This window comes from Gobio gobio, assembly GCF_949357685.1.
Source record: "Gobio gobio genome assembly, chromosome: 20".
NCBI classification, from domain to species: domain Eukaryota; kingdom Metazoa; phylum Chordata; class Actinopteri; order Cypriniformes; family Gobionidae; genus Gobio; species Gobio gobio.
Window position 1 is genome coordinate 43154802 of NC_137113.1, and position 21171 is coordinate 43175972.

Consider the following 21171-nt stretch of genomic DNA (forward strand, 5'->3'; position numbering starts at 1 on the left):
AAATCAGGATTCTCAGTTTGTATTGCCACAGTGTTGCATATTACTAGAAGGTACAAGATTTAATTATTTAATTATCAAAAAGTGGTGATATTTCAGACTTACATCTATAAAGAAAGGATGACTTTTGCAAGTTTCTGCATTCAATCGAATGTTCAACTCATTACTGAGGAGCCGGTTTTTGGGTGAGAAGTTTGCTCGATATTTCTGTCGCTTGGCATCCAGCATTATGCTGTAATTAATCTTTGCGGACAGATCTAGATAATGAACATAAAACATATACATATATAAAAGTAATACATGGAAGACAAAAGTTTTTTAAAGTGTAGTACTCTGTAAATCAAAGACTATTTATACATTATATTTATATAAATAAATTAGCATTCCTTTTGATAGTGGTAAGTTTTTTTTTTTTTTTTTTTACAAGATTTTTACTCCAGTCTTGATCCTTCAGAAACCATTCATATTTGTTTCACGTGGAATATAAAAACTCTTACAGCACATTTAACTGAATTTATAATAATTTTTTCTCAGAGAGAGAGACAGAGAGAGAGAGAGAAAGAGAGAGAGAGAGAGAGAGAGAGAGAGAGAGAGAGAGAAAGAAAGAGAGAGAGAGAGAGAGAGAGAGAGAGAGAGAGAGAGAGAGAGAGAGAGAGAGAGAGAGAGAGAGAGAGAGAGAGAGAGAGAGTAACTTTTAAAGCTATAGTTGTGCCACCAGCAAAATCAAACAGAATTTGAAAAAATAAGGCTATTTTCAGACAGGTTTCCTGAACACTGCCCCTGGCTGCCATTGGTTGGTTCAACAAATAGTCCCACCTCCAAACTCATGCCATTGGTTGACCTAATGCTGCAGAGTCGGGCTGGTTGTGATTCTCAGAGAAAGGTTTTGATAGCACCACATTGACAAAGACAGTAACCTTATTTATAGTCTCTGCAGTTTGATGGCATTGGAGAAACTAGATACACATTGGAAAATCCGCACACTTCAACATTATCTACAACATAAAGGAATAGTTATAATTCTGGATAAACCTGTTATGCTGTGTCTGTATGGACGCATGGTGAAACACACTTTCATGGTGTTTTCCAGTGACTGGTCTGTTTCACCGGTTTGTATTTTGGTTGGGTTGTAAGTTACTTTGGTTTCCAAGAGCATGATGGGTCTGGACCTGAATGATCCACATATAAATGATTATGGCTGAAACACTGTATTTGTTCGTTTTAATTCGGTCCCACTTCATATAGGTTGGCCTTAACTACTATGTACTTACATCATAAAACAAGTGTTCATATTGTATTGCAAAACACCTTTGCTGATATTTAGGTGGGATACGGGTAAAGTTAGGGACAGATGTGGTGGTATGGGTTTAAGGGTTGGGTTAAGTGAAGTACAGAGTAGTTAAGGCCACCTAATATAAAGTGGGTCCAACAATTCTTTATAGAAGAAAACAGACCTGAGAAGCAGAACTGCTCCCTTGGACCCAACAGCAATGTCAGGAAGGTTGTCTTGACTCTGGTCTAGAGAAGACTGACTCAATGAAATCCCAAAGAACCGCAAACCTGCTCGCACAGATGATCCAATAATCCTCTGTTTCATTCAAGAGGGAATGAGAGAGATAACGAAAATATTAAAATACAGTATTAGAGAAGTGAGTCAAGGTGAGTTTTTAGGTGAACTATAACTTTGAACAGTGGCAAGGCGTAGGGGTGAAAATATTCCCCTAAGAAATGGCACCACTACTACACCATTACACGTCATCATACCCCGTTTCTTTTATTAGCGTCCTGTAACATTTAACCAGTATGCCAAACTGTTCTCTTTGTTTATTAACTGTTCCATTCCGTGCATTTCCGAGGCGGCCGGTGCGGATATGGTTTCGTTTTGTGCTGTGATAACGGAGCTCTTTACAATGCAATACAAACAAGTCAGTTGTTGCCTTGGTAACGCAAGAGTTTACAGATGATACATGATGTAAATAGTGACCACGTTATGAAGGATGACCAGATATTTATTTTAATTGTATTATTAATTTGTGTTCACATCACTCAAATAACACGTTTAGCAAGCTACAGAGAAACTAGCATCCAGGCAACACACAAGTGATCGATCCCAAGAGGCAACATCACTACACGCATTCTTTCAGCACGGTAGTCGAAGGGAAACACTGCATACCTCTTCGTTCGAAGTGTGGTCCCGAAAAATCTTAGTTTGAAGGGCTATCTGGCCCTTCCCCTTATCCCTACCACTACAGCCAAAAAAGAATTGAGACACCCCTACCCCTTCACGCGAACGCGCAAAACAAGTTGGTAGGGGAAAGGGAAGGGGTAGAAATGGGATTGGGCCTTTAAACTGCCACCAACCCACGTATTTTTCACCTGTGAGTATTTTGAAATGATCCCACCATCTTTCCCATTGAAGATGTAGATGCTGCCCTGCCCACCCTCCTCTAAAGGAGCTCCAATCAGCACATCCATGAAACCATCACCATTCAGATCTGCTGGACTGGCCAGAGAAGAGCCAAACCGACCCCTCTGACCTGCCATGCCCTCCAGTGTATACGAAGCGTATTCGAAGTTTGCCTATGAAGATATAACAGAGAGAAGAGAAACAGGGTTAAACAGACACAAATATATTTAATTATAATTATTAATAATAATATAATCAATATAATAATAATAATTTGTGTTATTATTATATTATTATTACAAATATATTTGAAATTGTAGTTTTAATTGAATCTCCAAAAAAATCACTGACCCGACGTGTGAAGATGTAAACAAACACTTTACCCTCCCGGTCAGACTCTATGTACGTTGGTGCTGATATCAAAAGTAGGTCTGTATTGGAGTCACTGTTCAAATCCACCACACACACCTCAGCTCCAAAATATGAGCCAATCTGAGGCTGAGAAAAGAGGAAGAGTTATCTATGTTAAGCTCACTTACTTCCACTCTTACATTAATGTGTGAAGTGCTAACATTTTACTCAAATATGAGTGTTGCAACCTTAGGAGGATCCAGCTGCTTTAAGTCCCTTCGATCAATTCTTGAAACAGTTACTCTTCCCTTGTGCTTGTGTCTTGGTGCTCCCATGACTGCATACTTTGCTCTAAACATTGTTGCTATTGCCAAGGAATAACCTGAGAAGAAAATAGACTTAAAAAGTATTCTGATGTGGCTACTGATTTATTTTGATTCACACAGTCGAAGAAAAGATCTCACCTAAATAACTGTCATGCTCACTTCCAGTTTGAAAGTCATCTGAATTATCATTTGGTTTGTACAACTGATATCCACCCTTCCACTGGAAAGCTCCCACTGCAGTCATGATCATATCTGTCTGAATGCAGATAACATTATAAGAATAAATAGAAATATTTAAGAAATAAGCTGACAAGCATGCAAAATTCACAGTGTTTTTTGGAAGAGTAGTTAAACATGAGTTAAAACAACAAACATCATCTCATATCTATGGGTTGCAAATAATGTTAAAATAATAATAATAATAATTGATTCATGAATGCAAAGAGATTTGAACTTCCACCTTAATGGCACTCTGCGTAATATTTATGGTTTCAAAGCAGCTTTACCAAGAATAGCACATTACAAGCTCTAGCAATTCATTTGACCTGATGTAACATTGTATTAATGACAACATTAAGTAAATAGTTGTTCAATTAAATATACAACTGAAAATACTTTTCAACTTAAAAATCTAAAATGACTACAATATGGTGTGAAAAGCATGGATAGCATGCAAAGACACGAATTAAATTAAACAGAACAGTAAATAGAGCAATTCAACGGCTCCTAATTCATTTCAGTAAAACTATTTCTCACCCATGCATTTCATCTTTTTCATTTCCATACAATGTCTCTTTCACTAGTTTGGTGTCAAATAAGTTAAAAACACAGAATTACATTTGATGTCAATGCTGCACTAAACCCGTCCTGTGCAAACTCCATTCGAGATGAATCTCCAGACGTCTGGGTTCCTATAGCAAATAAAATAAGCAATTATAAATATTATTATTTTAAATCGACCCAATGAACAAAGTAACTTTAATTACATGACAGCTGATAAATGTAAACATTATGTCTGTCATTAATTCCCTCTGCAAACTTACCTTCAATTGCAATAATGTTCTCTTTGAGTATTTCACGAATACTTTCCAGCGCGTCGAAATCGGTTACTTTGAACACATGCTTATCGGTGGGTAAAGATGCAATAACTGTCAGCTCCCGTATTGCTTTGTCAATATTAAAAGCATTGCCAACCTAAGAAAAAATCATTGGAGTTAATTGTAACACTTCATAAATGTAATAATTTTAATAACATATATATTTTTGATTTTTAATATGATTTATTTGTAATAACCCTCTTTTTTGATGAATGATTTTTATTAATAAAGTAGATAGATCACAAATCAAATCAGGAAAGGATGCATGTTGATTTTGCCTAAGCATCTAGATCTGAATCAGTATACATTAAAGTAATTTTTGCAAAACTAATATAGACAAGTCTTTTTTAATTTAGCAGAAGCAAAATATCATTACGAATCAAATCTCACCCCAATAGCATATCGTGTTATTTTTTTAGCTTGTGCTTCTTGAACAGCTTCAGTCAAAAATGAATCAGTTGATTCACCATCTGTGATAACAACCAAAATTTGACTCGCTGATGGTCTTGCACCTCCATTACTTACGAATAGCTCCTTCCTGTTGAAAAAAAAGGGGGAGTTTAATATTTTTTTTTTATTAGAATGTGCTCCTCTGCCCTCACTAAATATCCTGTTAAATGAATCTTCTCTCCAAGTGTTTCTGTACTTTTAATGGCACAGATAAAATAAATCAAATTAAATATCAGCAGACATGTCTCACACAAGTTGTCTTATAGCTGTTGCAGTGTTAGTCCATCCTCTCTGTTGAGGTATCCGGTTCACTGCATCTTCCCACGCCGTGGCGTCTTTGACTTGTTGAAACTTGTGATGAATGACACATTGTGTAGAAAACTGTGCAATGGCAAACTGTAAGAGAGATAGATAGATTTAGTGCCTGATGCTCTGAAAATTGGGGATTGAAAAATCATGCATAAGATTATAATAAATGCATTGATTATCATACCTGTGTATCACGGTCTATAAAACTTTTGATCATTTCTTTAACAAAAGCCTTCATCTTAATAAAATCCTGCGCATTTACACTTCCAGATCCATCCATTAAAAAAGCAATATCAATTTGTGATTCTGGGCATTCTGAAGATAGAGAAATTAATAATTTCATCATTCAATCTGAATAACCATGTCATACAGTATATACAGTATGAAGAAGACTTGCTTTGATTTGGTAGAATGCCATACATTTACCTCTCAGAATCCTTGGTACAGATCTGCTCACAACATTATCTGAACTGATTTTAAAGCACATGCCATTGTAAGTGGTTACATCACAGTTCTTAGGTATGGTTGGACCACAAACCTGAAAGAAATTTAGATTTTAATTATTTAAAAATTTTACATAATTTAATCTGGATTGTAATTTTGAAGGTGGAAAAATTCTTCTTAATCAATTATTTTGGCCAATGTAAATATAGGTTCAAATCTAACAATAATTTGAACAATAAATTAAACAAATATATACATGCACCAAATCTTGCGTGTTCCCTTTCAGTCGGTCACTATTATGTCACGTCGGTCGTTGGGATCACGCAAGGGAGACCAACCCTCTTGAAGTGTAACTAAACGAGCCAATGCATATTGGCATGCAATCTTTGCATCCCGTGCCCCGCCCGCACAGCACGGGTACAAATACGGAAGCGGGCGCATGCATCAGATTGCATTTCACTTCGGTGCCGACCGGTTCATGTCTGTTCACCTCTATTCTTCTCAGACGAGTGTTTCATTACAAGTCATCTGCCTTTTGGAAGAAGCCTGCTTCTCTTCGTGTTGGTGTGACGGCACTTGCAGCAGCTTGGTGTGCTGTGAGAGAGCGCTTAAGAGCTGTTTTTACAGCTGGTCGGTGCGCTTTTGAGGGCCCTCAAGAGCTGTCTTCATAGCTAGTAAGAGGGCGCCTTCTATGATTGTTGAGTGCACACGGCAGGCTTGCTCTGCCCCTGCACTGTTCCACCACCTAGGCAGCAGAGGTCCAGCCGTAAGAGAGGTGCCCAGCCCATCCAGGCTCCGACCAAGTACGCTTGCAAGAGGAAAAGCAAGCGGCCCTGAGACGGGCGACCCAGAGGTAAAAGGGACTACTTCCTGGGAGATGGTGACCGCACCACTCCCTCCCCTGGAGGGCAGAAAATCCTCGGTTTTGTTTTTCTTTCTGTTCCACCCTAACCCTAACCCAAAACTTCAAAAAAAGAGCAGTTTCCAGCTCATCGTGACAGTACCTCCCTGGCCCATTCCTCTGAGTAAGGACCTACTTTCTCAGAGACGGAGCACCCTATGGCAATCGCATCCAGACTTCTGGAAACTCCATGTTTGGTCCCTGGACGGGATCGGCACGCCAAGACAATAGCATTCATTATCCAGTGGGATAACCTCTGCTTGAAGACAGCCTTTCCCTTCTGCTTGCTTATGTAACAGATGAAGAGGTGCTCTGAGGTCCTGAAGCTTTGTGTTCTGTCCTCGTAGCCCCCAAAGACCCCCGAAAATGCTCGATCAGAACCATGTCTCCCTCCACCCTCAATGTGTATGTTGCAGAGATTGCCGCACATCACGATGCAGTTGAAGGTAAGTCCCTAGGGAAGCATGATCTGATCGTCAGGTTCCTCAGGGGTACAAGAAGGTTAAAACCCCCTCGTCCGCACCCCATACCCTCTTAGGACCTCTCTCTGGTGCTCAGGGCATTCCAGAGACCTCCCTTTGAGCCTTTGCAGTTGGTGGAGTTGAAGATCCTGTCAGTTAAGACAGTACTCCTTGTAGCATTGGCCTCCATCAAGAGGGTAGGGGGACCTGCAGGCTTTTTCGGTAAACAAATCATTCCTGAAGTTCGGGCTGGCTGACTCTCATGTGATCCTGAGACCCCCGGCTCGGAGATGTGACCAAGGTTCCTACCACTCCGTTTAGAGAACAGTGAATGTGCAAGCGCTACCCCCCCCCCCCCCCCCACCCCCAGAGGAGGCGGTCCCAGCCCTAGCTTTTCTCTGTCCCGTCTGCGCTTTGCGGTGCTACGTGAACAGAACGCAAAGCTTCAGGACCTCAGAGCAGCTCTTAATCTGTAATGGAGGCCAGCAGAAGGGAAAGGAGGTTTGCCCACTGGATAGTGGGTGCTATTGCCTTGGTGTACCAATCCTGACACACACCTTGCCTGTTCTGGTTGCTAGCACACTCAACTAGGAGTGTTACTTCCTCCTGGGCGCTGGCTCAAGGCACCTCATTGACAGATATCTGTAGATCTGCAGGCTGGGCAACACCTAACATGTTTGCTAGATTCTATAGCCTTTATGTAGAGCCAGTTTCCTCCCGTATATTTGCCTCCATCAACCTTTGACAGAGTACACTTTGTCATCTCTGACAGTGCGCTCTCCACCCCACGGGCTGGAACCACCCCAGAGAGATGCCATATGTTACACTACCCTAGACTGGCTAGTACATATGTGTATTCCCACATGACACCTCCCTTCGGGCAGGATGTGGCTCCACAGCATTTCCGTTACCCCCGAACATGCTTTCCCAGCGATATCCATTGTTCACTGAGTCGGTCATGTGGAATGGCAGTGATGACTCCTGGATAAGCATCTCCGCCCTATCAGGTAAGGGGGTTTAAGGAAGCTTATGCAAGGCGCTGGATCCCAATTCGTCGTAGAACTGATGACTAAAAGGGAACGTCTCAGTCACGTATGGTAACTCTCATTCCCTGAAGGAGGGAAACGGAGACATCACGTCCTGTCGCCTGTCGTCCTGTCGCCTGCTGTACCTTCACTGCAACCGGGTAACCGACTCGGCTACTCAGTGAAAAGCAATCTGATGCGTGCACTCGCTTACGTATTTCAACCCGCGCTGTGCGGGCAGGGCGAGATGCAAAGATCGCATGCAATGTGCAGGCTCAGTCACGACCAACCTGATGTCTGTGTTCCATCCTTCAGGGAACTAGGATTACCATACGTAACAAAATATTTAAGTAATCATGTTAATTCTAATGCCTGATCTGTGATTTCTGATGTGATTCATGTACAGTCAGATGCTATTTGTCTCAAAATCGTTTCTTGCTGTTTGTGTCAGTAAATACAGACAGTGACTCAACTCTTTCCCCGCCAAACACATAATTTTCCGTTATTTGTGAGAAAACGCTACCCCACCAAACATGGCATTTTCTGTGTTTCCGTGTTTTTACTGTTATACAATAGGGGACGATATTACGCATCTTCTGAATGATTACAGAATCTTCTGATCAAAACACAGGCGAAGAAGAAGCAAAAAAACAAGCAATTGTATGTAAGCAGATGCATATGTAAAATAACGTGATCATCAACATTAAATTATGTTTTATTAACAAGGTTCGGGAGAAGCACGTTCAGATAATTGACACAGGTGGAGAGCACTCAGCCAATCAACAATAGAGGTGTATATAGATACGCAGCAGTCCTTCCTCCATTTGTTGACAGTTACTAGCAACCCTCCACCACCCCTTCTCCACACTCTTTACTCTAAACTACTTACATATACGGGGGGGTACTCTGGGTTTGTGCCTAATTCCGAGCTCGAAGCCCTCCCCCCGGACAGCACGCCAAATACACATTAAATTACTCTCTATAAATTATATGTAAGTGTGAACTTGTGAAACATCATATGAATCAAAACTGCGTAATGTTACTGAATGAAATGTCGACCCAGAACGAGCTCTAGGACTGTGCAAGCATTAGGAGTGTTGATGGACTCGATCTACTCCCTCTGCGTTTGATCATCTTTCTGAACCTGATCTGGATGTAGTCTTTGACAAAAACATGATTTTCTCAGCTTTTTGTTCAAAATTTAGCTTTTTTTATGAAATCTACCCATATTTAAGTGTTGATAAAAATGGAATGCATGAAGCTAGAATAAATCTCTTATTTACATTGTATTTGCACTGTTAGTTATAATAAAAGCATTCATGAGAGTGCAGAAATCGAGTTGCAATGACGAGATCAATGCATTCATGCACTCAACAGATATTGGCTGTCAACGGCTCATCAAGGCAACATTTCATGCGACGGGAGCAGATCTAAACATAATGCTACACTGTAAAAAAAAATTTTTTGGAAAAATTGTGACAATTGATCATTACATATTGGCCCAATAAATGACTTCCAAATAATTATCCCCATGCAAAAAGATGCATTGTACTAATCATAGCTTAAGGTCTTAACTCAAAATTAAAATTGTATATTCACCGAACATATTTAATTGTGCTCAGTCAATCTATGAAGTCGAAGTGAAAAATCCATGTTGGCTGAACAAGTCCTACGTCCGAAAAACGGTATACGCATGTACAAAATGCACTTGAAAAAAACCGTTTGTGTGGAGATTTCAAATGCGGAGCGCGGGAGCGGCAGCGCGAGCGGAGCCGAACCAGCAGGTGCTGAAGACCGAAACAGACATTCCCAAGAGAATAGAGAGATATTCATCTCACAAAGACGTTGGTGAGTATTTAGCACAGAAATTATTCTACAGAGTTTTGCTTTATGACCCGTTATGAAGTTTAAAAGACATTTTGTAGAATCACGAGTTCATGCATTCATTGGTTTAATGCGTGTGTTCTCGTTTACTCTAAGGGTAGCCAATAGTTTTATTTTCCTCATGTCTTATATGTCTAAAATGATAGATAATAAGTAAATTAAGTCATTTGTGTGATATATGCGGCATGCGACTGTTGAACACGGTGCCGGAGATTGCATTTGGCATCGACCTCTTTCAGGGCTTAAGTTATTGCCTTTTAATATCAAACACGTCAAGCTCGATTTTATTATTCATCCATTCATTCGTCTCATCCTCATTATATAATGAAGTAACTTCTGTTCTGTCATTTGCCAGATGTGATGCAGGGAAACTTTGCCATTAATGTTAATGTTAAAGGGTTAGTTCACCCAAAAATGAAAATTCTGTCATTAATGACTTACCCTCATGTCGTTCGACACCCGTAAGACCTCCGTTCATCTTCGGAACAGAAATGAAGATATTTTAGTTGAAATCTGATGGCTCTGAAAGGCCTCCATTGGCACAATGGCACGGTTCACTCTCAAGACCCTTAAAAGGTACTAAAGACGTCGTCAAAGTCCATCTCACTACAGTGGTTCTTAAATAACTTTATGAATCGGCAACAATAGTTTTTGTGCGCAAAAAAACCCTAAATAACGACTTACATAGTGATGACGATTTCAAAACAAGGCATCATGAAGCTTCGAAGCGTTATGATTCAGTGAGCCGAATGATGATTCGGATTGCGTGTCAAACCGCCAAACTGCTGAAATTTGGCGATTCAAACCGCTGATTTGACTCGCTGATTCATAACGCTTCGAAGCTTCATGATGCCTTGTTTTGAAATCGTCATCACTATGTAAGTCGTTATTTAGGGTTTTTTTGCACACAAAAACTATTATCGCCGATTCATAAAGTTATTTTAGAACCACTGTAGCGAGATGGACTTTGTAACAACGTCTTTAGTACCTTTTAAGGGTCTTGAGAGTGAACCGTGCATTGTGCCAATGGAGGCCTTTCAGAGCCATCAGATTTCAACTAAAATATCTTAATTTCTGTTCCGAAGATGAACGGAGGTCTTACGGGTGTCGAACGACATGAGGGTAAGTCATTAATGACAGAATTTTCATTTTTGGGTGAACTAACCCTTTAATGTTTTTATTTTTATTTGCAGGTTTTTAGCTTGCAGTGCCGTGTTTTCTTCACCACTTTAAGACATCCTGTTATGCAGAAGACTTCTTGAATATTCAGAGTTTTCCTTATTGAAAATAAGGTATTTTCACCAAATATCCTGTGTTGGAAAACTTGTTAATAAAGTAATGTAATAAAATGTCAACCCTGTTGTCTATGTTCTGTATTTTGCTTAAAGGGGGGGGGGGGGGGCACTCAGTTTCAGTCAGTCTCATGTCAATCTTGAGTACCTATAGAGTAGCATTGCATCCTGCATATCTCCGAAAAGTCTTTATTTTTATTATAATTATAAAAGGAAGATGCGCTGTTCCGAGTCTTTCCGAAAAAAGCTGTGCGGCTGGGGGCGTATCGTGTGGGCGGAGCTAAAGAATGTCGAGCGCGCGCCGCTGTTACTGTGTTGAGTGCGTCTGAAAGCTGCGTCATCCCTAAAAGCGGGAAAAAACTTTATTCAACATAAAAAATGGCTTTTAATCAGATACAGCCATACATCTATGATCCGGAATCAGACCCAGAGGCTGAAGTTGAACAGGAGCAGCAGCAAAAACGACTAGAGCAGGACATCTCTATGTGGTATAAGTTACACTAGCTATATAATATGCTTAGCGGCTTGTGTTATTTACACATTTATCTCCTCGCCCCCCTCAGGAACCTGATGATCAGGTCGTGCTGACTTACCTTCTTGTCCCCCAAGAGGTCGTGATGGGCAGATATTGCGGCCACATACACTTTCAGGGTGGAGGGAGACAGCCTTCGCTCCAGCCCCTCTTGGAGAAACGCAAGCACGGACCCGATCGGGCATTTCCAGGGGTCTTCTTGGCGGGAAGAGCACCAGTTGACGAAGAGGTTCCACTTCAACGCATAGGTGTCGTGTAGACTCTGCCCTAGCGGAAGTGATGGTGGCGACCACCGCATGTGGGAGGCCACTGAAACCTGCCGCGTCCCGTCCAGAAGCCACACGTGGAGCTTCCAGAGCGCTGGACGCGGGTGCCATAGAGTGCCCCGTCTCTGAGAGAGGAGGTCCGGTCTCAGAGGGATAGGCCAGGGAGGGGCTGTCGCAAGGAGTAGCAGTTCTGAGAACCAGGTCTGGCCATGCCAATACGGGGCGACCAACATGACCTGCTCCTTGTCCTCCCTGATCTTGCACAGTACTCGTGCGAGAAGGCTCACTGGGGGAAACGCATATAAGCGTAGGCCCTGGGTGCCAGCTGTGCGCCAGTGCATCCGTGCCGAGCGTGCCCTCGGACAGGGAATAGTACAGGCTGCAGTGGGAAGAGTCGTGGGAGGCAAACAGATCTACCTGTGTGTCGCCGAACTGTTCCCAAATCAGCTGGACCGTCTGGGGATGGAGTCTCCATTCTCCAGGAAGTGGCTGAATCCGTGAGAGCTCGTCGGCTGCATGGTTCAGTTCTCCCGGGATGTGGATAGCACGAAGAGACCTCAGGTGCTTATGACTCCATAAAACGAGATGGCGGACGAGTTGAGACATACGGCGGGAGCGTAGACTGCCCTGGTGGTTGATGTACGCTACAGTGGCCGTGTTGTCTGTCCGGACAAGTACGTGTTGCAAGTACGCTCGGAAGCGGTGCAGTTAGGTGCCTGGAAACTCGTTCTAAGGACACGCTGGTCCGTAGAAAACTGAGGTTCGACCACGGAGTGAGTGTCTGTAAGCAGGCCCGGGTTACTGCCAGACCGCCATGCCCATCTCGGGACTCGATCGCAAAGCCAGTGCTGAAGCGGTCTCATATGTAGCAATCCGAGCGGTGTTACTGCGGCTGCAGATGCCATATGCCCCAGGAGCCTCTGAAAGTGTTTCAGTGGAACCGCACTCTTGCTCTCGATTTGACGGAGGCAAGTCAGCAGAGACTGCGTGCGCTCGCTCGTAAGCTGCGCGCACATGGCGACCGAGTCGATCTCCATACCGAGAAAAGAGATCCTCTGCACGGGGCAAAGTTTGCTCTTCTCCCAGTTGACCCAAAGGCCCAGACGGGCTAAGTGGTGGAGAACCAGATCTCTGTGTTCGCAAACCTGCTCTCGAGAGTGACTCATTATGAGCCAGTCGTCGAGGTAGTTCAGGATGTGAACCCCGTGCTGCCGTAGGGGCGCAAGGGCTGCCTCGGCAATCTTCGTAAAGACGCGAGGGGACAGAGATAGCCCGAATGGGAGGACCGCGTACTGGTATGCCCGCCTCTCGAAAGCAAGCCATAGGAACGGTCTGTGTCGAGGTAGGATGGAGACATGAAATTAGGCGTCCTTCAGGTCGATCGCTGCAAACCAATCGCCGGGACGAACGCATTCGAAAAGGCGTTTCGCTGTCAACATCTTGAACGGAAGCCTGTGTAGGTAACGGTTCAAGATGCGCAGGTCCAGGATTGGTCTTAACCCACCGGTCTTTTTGGGTACAATGTAGTAGGGGCTATAAAACCCGGACTTCATCTCGGCTGGAGGGACAGGCTCGATCGCACCCTTCGCCAGTAGGGTGGCAACCTCCGTTCGCATGACAGGGGCATTGGCCCCGACCAAAGTAAAGCGGACTCCCCGGAAGCAGGGAGGAGCCTGCGCGAACTGAATCGCGTAGCCGCGCCTGATTGTCTCCGCGACCCAGCGGGACAGCCCTGGAATCTGAAGCCAGGCTCCCAGGAGCAGATGGGAGTTTTACTTACTCAAACATGTTCTGAGGGCAGAAAGGAAAATGATTGGTTTACAGATTCAACCAATGAAATTGAAGCAGAGGCGGGATCAAGAGGTTTGTACGTGTGGAGGGAATCCCCCAGACTGAGCCGTTATCGCTGATCTGGAGAGAATGCATTCATAACAAGGTAAGTGTATTTACTTTCAATTTTGTTAAAATTCAACATCCTCCAACGTTTACTAAGATAATTAGCGAACATTACAAATGCACAGAGCTAATAATCATCGTCTAAATGTCCTATCACATGCATTTTAATTTGACTGCTTCATCGCTCGACCACATCAAAGCTGCTTATGGTGTCACTGGTAAAACTTAATAAGGTATAAATTAGTTAACTAAGTATGTCAACATGTCCATCTTGATGAGTATTCTAGCAGACATAGTCTGTATGCCTTAAGTAAACTTTATACAGTCGAGAAAGACGAGGCATATCCGAGCTTTAGCTCTTAAAGGGGCAGTCTTAAAGGGGCAGTAGCCTTTACTGTTGTCTGTTTAATGTCAAACAACAAAAGACAAGGACATCACTCACTGCTCTTGATTGAATAGCTTTTGTAAGTTTAATAGGGTTAATCTTTCATTTATACAGTCAAATATGCTATGTTATTTTACATTTAATCAATTTCTGTACCTGAAAACTAATGTTAGATGTAGGCCTACCTGAAAAACCTGGAAAGCATAGTTTATTTTATTAGTATCTTTGCTCAATAGTATTTATTTGTGCTGCTGCTTGTATTTAAATTATTTGTTCTTATTATTTTCTTTATTTTTATTTGACAGTAGTTATTTTTTTCCCTGAACATAGGAAATACTGAACCATACCGAAACCGTGAACCTAAAACCGTGATACAAACCGAACCGTGAGCAATCTGTACTGTTACACCCCTAGCATAACGTATGCGAGGGGGTGCCACAAAATGGAGAACATTTTCAAAGGGTGCCATGTCTGAAAAAAGGTTGGGAAACACTGGTCTAAATGTCCTATCACATGCATTTTAATTTGACTGCTTCATCGCTCGACCACATCAAAGCTGCTTATGATGTCACTGGTAACACTTAATAAGGTATACATTAGTTAACATTAGTTAACTACATTTGTTAACATTAACTAATAATGAACTGCACTTATAAAGCATTTATTTATCTTTGTTAATTTTAATTTCAACATTTACTAATGCATTATTAAAATCTTACTAACATTAATGCACTGTGAACTAACATGAACAAACCATGAACAGCTGGATATTATGGACTAACATTAACAAAGATGAACTAATGTTGAACAGAGATGTTGTTCACGGTTAGTTCATGTTAACTAATGCAAAGTGTTACCGTGTCACTGCAGTAAAAAATGCTTTTCCAAAACTGCTCGCTGTCTGTGGAGCTGATATATGCAAAAATTCAGATGATATCAAGGCAGAAGTACTCAATAGGTTTGTATCACTGTGTTATTAATAGTGTTTAACGTGCTGCCCTCAATAGGTTCGTACGCTTTGTTATTATTAGTGTTTAACGCGCTGCCCTCAATATGTTCGTATCGCTTTGTTATTATTAGTGTTTAAAGCACTGCCCTCAATAGGTTCGTATCGCTTTGTTATTATTAGTGTTTAACGCGCTGCCCTCAATAGGTTCGTATCACTGTGTTATTATTAGTGTTTAACGTGCTGCCCTCAGGGCAGAAGCACTCAATAGGTTCGTATCACTGTGTTATTATTTGTGTTTAACGCGCTGCCCTCAGGGCAGAAGCACTCAATAGGTTTGTATCACTGTGTTATTATTAGTGTTTAACGCGCTGCCCTCAGGGCAGAAGCACTCAATAGGTTCGTATCACTGTGTTATTATTAGTGTTTAACGCGCTGCCCTCAGGGCAGAAGCACTCAATAGGTTCGTATCACTGTGTTATTATTTGTGTTAAACGCGCTGCCCTCAGGGCAGAAGCACTCAATAGGTTTGTATCACTGTGTTATTATTAGTGTTTAACGCGCTGCCCTCAGGGCAGAAGCACTCAATAGGTTCGTATCACGGTGTTATTATTAGTGTTTAACGCGCTGCCCTCAGGGCAGAAGCACTCAATAGGTTCGTATCACTGTGTTATTATTAGTGTTTAACGCGCTGCCCTCAGGGCAGAAGCACTCAATAGGTTCGTATCACTGTGTTATTATTAGTGTTTAGCGTGCTGCCCTCAGGGCAGAAGCACTCAATAGGTTCATATCACTGTGTTATTATTAGTGTTTAACGCGCTGCCCTCAGGGCAGAAGCACTCAATAGGTTCGTATCACTGTGTTATTATTAGTGTTTAACGCACTGCCCTCAGGGCAGAAGCATTCAATAGGTTCGTATCACTGTGTTATTATTAGTGTTTAACGCGCTGCCCTCAGGGCAGAAGCACTCAATAGGTTCGTATCACTGTGTTATTATTAGTGTTTAACGCGCTGTCCTCAGGGCAGAAGCACTCAATAGGTTAATATCACTGTGTTATTATTAGTGTTTAACGCACTGCCGTCAGGGCAGAAGCACTCAATAGGTTCGTATCGCTGTTATTATTAGTGTTTAACGTGCTGCCCTCAAGGCAGAAGCACTCAATAGGTTCATATCACTGTGTTATTATTAGTGTTTAACGCACTGCCGTCAGGGCAGAAGCACTCAATAGGTTTGTATCGCTGTGTTATTTTTGGTGCTTAATGCGCTGCCCTCAGGGCAGAAGCACTCAATAGGTTCGTATCACTGTGTTATTATTAGTGTTTAACGCGCTGCCCTCAGGGCAGAAGCACTCAATAGGTTCGTATCACTGTGTTATTATTAGTGTTTAACGCGCTGCCCTCAGGGCAGAAGCACTCAATAGGTTCGTATAACGATTGCAGCAGCTGTATGGCCGAAGCCGCGTGCAGTGTGAAAGCTGTATCCCTTAACATGGGTACGGAAAAAATACGCACCGCATATCATACGCACATCATACAGCTTTCTTGTGCCACAGTGCCAACATACTGTTAGAGTTTTGTCCACCACCCTTCTTCCGTCATCATCATATTTTACGGGGAAGCCAAAATGCTCCCATACACGTGATTTGAATGATGCGGGGGGCTTTTCAAGTTCTTCTACTTCTCCGCTAGCCACTGTTGACTGATTAACATGTCCTGTTCACGTGAACACACGTGTTTCTCTGAAACTCAGCATCGAGTTTAAAGGAACAAGATTACTTAAAAAGCAATATCGGCAATATCAGCGATCGCTAAACAATTCAGATTAATCCACAAGTTTAAAAAAAAGAGGGCAATAAATCCGCGGGTCACGTGTGTGCAGAACCGGGGGTCGTGATCCGTACCAACTGCGATCCGTTACACCTCTATTCATTGTTGTATGATTGTTTTAGGGTTAAAAAAACCCTAAAAACTCACTTGGCCGGCATGTTCCTGCCCTGCTTCACACAGAATATTAGGTCCGGCCCTTTAAGAGCTGCACGGACCAAATTCATTGTAACACCCAATTTCTCATCTAACTCTGTATATGTTCACTAAAGACATATCCGACTGCATTTACCTGAATACTCGACAGGACATGCATACATATTTTTTACCATTCAAACCAAATTAACTGGTGTCGCGATCTGTCTGAGTGAAAGGCACACGCGACTGCGCACGCTTCAGGTCAGAGTCCGGCAGCGCGAGCACGTCACGGTCACGCTGCACTTTTCTGTTGCGTTCTTTTTCCTGAACTGCGCGTATATATTTGACTGTTCTGCTTCCATTGTTTAGTGAACAGTCTCCCACACACACGTCCTCACTCCCTAAAACTAAAATTCAAGATGTCCTCACTCCTGTTGTCACACATCGACGCACATTTAGAAATACTGCTCTTATTAGAGTGCTGTCATTTTTAAAGTATCGGTACTAATACAATTATTACAATTATCCAACTTACCAAGTCGACGACAAATATTGACGTCGACTGATTAACAGCGTCAACGCAGTCGATTGTATCGACCAATCACGACAGGCCTAGTAAATAATGACATTATTTTAGAGGTGAACTGTCCCTTTAAAGGGTAACTAAACCCCAGCTCAGTGCTTAACTCCACCCACTGGCAATTTTTGGAAAATGCTGGAAAAGTGGGCAGAGCCCAGCGGAGACAGAGGGGACGAACCGAGGGCGGGGCTGAGCAGAGGGCGTGCACCTGAGACCCACAGTGACTGATTGATTGACAGCTGTCTGACTCGCGAGTCGCAAAGATGGAGAATGACTGGAATGACGCCAGTAGCTTTGCAACAGAGCGGTCTTTCTCCCCCACCTTCACCTGAAGTGGAGGAGGGTGGATTGTCTGTAGACACAGACCCAGAGCCTCATCAATGCGAGCCGCTGGCTCAAACTGTGTTAACTCCCGATGCCGACGATGCTAGCGAAGCAGCAGCGCAAGAGAGAATGAGACCACTGACCTAAGTCATTCTGTAATAACGTTTGTCCTAAATGCGGTCCTAACTGAAATTGCCATGGTTACCAAACAGATAAGATAGGATTCTAAAGTTAAGATGTTTCTGTAATACGCCCCCTGGTGACGATGTCTGTGTGTTGGTGGGCGTTGGCTGTGACAGTAAGCTTCTGCATGCATATAGAGCTTACCACTGTTGGCGCATATTACCTATTATCCTGCCATTACTTATATTCTTTTGTTTTAAAAATACTTAATATTGATCTATTTCAGTTTGTGATTAGGAGATGATGATGAGCACACATGACGATGAGTGCTGCTTATATTTATCAAGCAGTAAAAATGCCTCTTCCCATGCCGGAAATTTCAATCAGTTTGGGAATTTTTTTCAGACTGAGGTGTTTACATGGAGCGTTTTCATTCAAATTAGAATTTTAAACTGACTGTAATCGGAATACAATGCTCCGGATTAATGCACCAAATGAAGACCAATGGTCTTCATGGGTTCCCGCAAACATCTTCTGCAACTACATCACTGTAGTACAATGCTCCGGATAACATCACTGTAGTTGTAGTTCTGTTCTAATTTGATATTACATCTGGTCTCTACCTATCTGGTCTCTGAATTGCAGAGGAGATGCTCACCTCCTGAGTGTTAATACAACAATATTGTGGTTGCTTATTTATGAAAAGAAAAGGCACAGAAAACAAAAATACAGGAAAAGTATACTTAAACTGTATTTTTGTTTTCTGTGCCTTTTCTTTTAACACAATGTAGCAACATAACTGACCTTAGTGCTATTTTGTTGACCTTGTGCTATTTTGTTGACCTTAGTGCTATGTTGACAAGTTTTACTTGTCAATAGGAAATTGTCAATTTTTAGGGAGTTATGAGTCTGTCTTTGTTGCTTAGATCTTATGATTTTTCTAGTAATTCTATTTGTTTACATTTCAGATGCAGTGAGGTGAGCTGGTCAGTGATGTAATGTTCCTGGCAGCCAAGTTTACTCCATCAAAAGAAAGTGATCCAGGAAATGTGTGAAAATGAGGATGTCCAGGATTCATGTTATCTAAAACTAAAATTCAAAAGCACTTGACAACCTCTAAGAATGATGAAATAAACTAGTTAAAAGTAGTTTAATTATAAAAATTATCTTTGCTCTACCTATTTGTTGTGATATATTGCTGTATTTTATATTTTTGTTTCACTGGATTTGTTTTGTAATTGCATTAATGAAATGTCATAACTATATTTTATTGTAATATTTGGACCAAAAGGCTGTACAATAAAAATATAATTAGTGAACTTATTATTTACAATCAAGATTTGTTCTTTCATTTTGCACAATCATCAAACAGCAAAGTACAGACTGAATTAAAATGGTAGTTTTATATTTATTTATTGCAGGTTTGAGTGGCACACATTAATTTTAATGCAGTTCAAAAGAAACTTGCTTATTGTAAAGACAGTTTTGCATAGTGATACTAGATCATACATCTCCATTTTTGCATCCAGTAATCATAGACTAGCCAGCTTCAGAGAACTCTTCACTCCTTTAAGTCATCCAGTTGCTGCCAGCTCACCCAGGTAACTGAAGAATAAAAGAACAAGTCAATAATACAGCAATTGATCAAGAATGAAATATTTATATATATATATTTTTTAATGTGATTTGATATTGTAATTTGTAATATGACATTATTATCATCTTTTTTTCTGGATTGGAATGGAGTACTGTAATTTTATGTAGCATCCTGCCATGGGACTACAGATGTAAATGAGCTATTAAGCTAACTCTGGCACAACAACTGTGATGTGCATGGTCACTGTTAAATAAACTAAACATGTATACAGTTACTAGACTATAAAACTAGTTAAAAAAAATAAACTGAAGAAAAAAAAAACGGATAAAAATACGTATACTATATACAGGGTATCTGCAGGTTTCACCAAGTCAAATTTAAGACTTTTTAAGACCAATTCAAGAGCATTATGAATTAAATTTAAGACCTATATCACGCAATTTATAGGTTTAAAATTGCGTAAAAAAAAAAAAACGTACAAAAGGAAATGCAGAATCACAAAATTACTTGCAAAGCAAATTAATTTATTCAAATTGAACAAAGTATTAGTAATCTGGCACTTCCTCATAGATCAATCCCACCAGGATTAATATACAAACACACTACCGGTCAAAAGTCTGAGAACGGTAAGATTTTTTAATGTTTTTACATTCTGCTCACCAATGCTGCATTTATGTTATTAAAAATACAAAAAGCTGTAATATTGTGACAGTTCTGTTGTGACTGTTTTCTATGTGAATATATAGTAAAGTGTCATTTATTCCTGTGATCAAAGCTGAATTTATCATCATTACTCCAGTCTTCAGTGTCACATGATCCTTCACTAAATCACTAATCATTCTCATATGAGGATCTGATGATCAACAAACATTTATAATTATTATCAGTGTAACACAGTTGTGTAAAACATTTTTTTTTTTTATTCTTTGATGGATAAAAAAAGTAAAAAAAAAAAAAAAAAAAGATTTCTGAAAGATTATGTGACTCTAAAGTCTGGAGCAATGATGCTGAAAATTCAGCTTTGAATCACAGAAATACATTCTATTTTAAGATATATATTGAAATATAAAATAGTTATTTTAAATTGTAAAAAAAATAAAATAATAATATTCACAAGAATACTGTTTTTTGCTGTATTTTGGATCAAATAAATGCAGCCTCGGTGAGCAGGAGAGACTTCTTTAAAAAACATTTTAAAAATCGAACCGTTCTCAAACTTTTGACCGGTAGTGTGTGTGTATGTATATACATTTTTTGTGAGATCAAAATTACTGATTTTGTGGTGGTCATTTTCAGAAATGTGCATGTTTCTTGGATGCCACATTTATCATATCATTATATTAGATGCACAATAGTCACACATGGCAATAAAACAAACAAAATGCATGAATCTTGTTTGACAATAGGACAAATAAATACAACTTAAATATACAGATACAAACAGTGCTTTAAGTTTAGGTAGGCTACTGTTTGTTTTTCCCCGTTGTTGTTGTTTGATGTTGTTTGGGGGGGGGGGGGTATAGGCTAGGCTATATTGGATTGCTTTTACTTTAAGACCTACAGTAATGAGCCCATAGATATGGATATCTATGAATGTGCCTACATTCGGTACACTC

The 21171-nt window shown here is 41.0% G+C and overlaps 1 protein-coding gene across 2 annotated transcripts in view; it reads right to left on the reverse strand.

Moving 5' to 3' along the window:
- Positions 1-21171, reverse strand: part of LOC307116987 (integrin alpha-X-like) — a 44613-nt gene that overhangs the window by 8011 nt on the left and 15431 nt on the right. For both annotated transcript variants that reach the window (XM_079801619.1, XM_079801618.1), the window contains exons 5-17: positions 5364-5475; positions 5122-5252; positions 4879-5024; positions 4569-4716; positions 4125-4275; positions 3919-3992; positions 3220-3337; positions 3004-3137; positions 2756-2902; positions 2374-2577; positions 1452-1585; positions 1030-1166; positions 103-254 (exon numbers count right to left, since the gene is read on the reverse strand). In XM_079801619.1, coding sequence (XP_079657745.1) covers positions 103-254; positions 1030-1166; positions 1452-1585; positions 2374-2577; positions 2756-2902; positions 3004-3137; positions 3220-3337; positions 3919-3992; positions 4125-4275; positions 4569-4716; positions 4879-5024; positions 5122-5252; positions 5364-5475 — 1788 coding nt within the window. The remainder of the gene's footprint in view (positions 1-102; positions 255-1029; positions 1167-1451; positions 1586-2373; positions 2578-2755; positions 2903-3003; positions 3138-3219; positions 3338-3918; positions 3993-4124; positions 4276-4568; positions 4717-4878; positions 5025-5121; positions 5253-5363; positions 5476-21171) is intronic.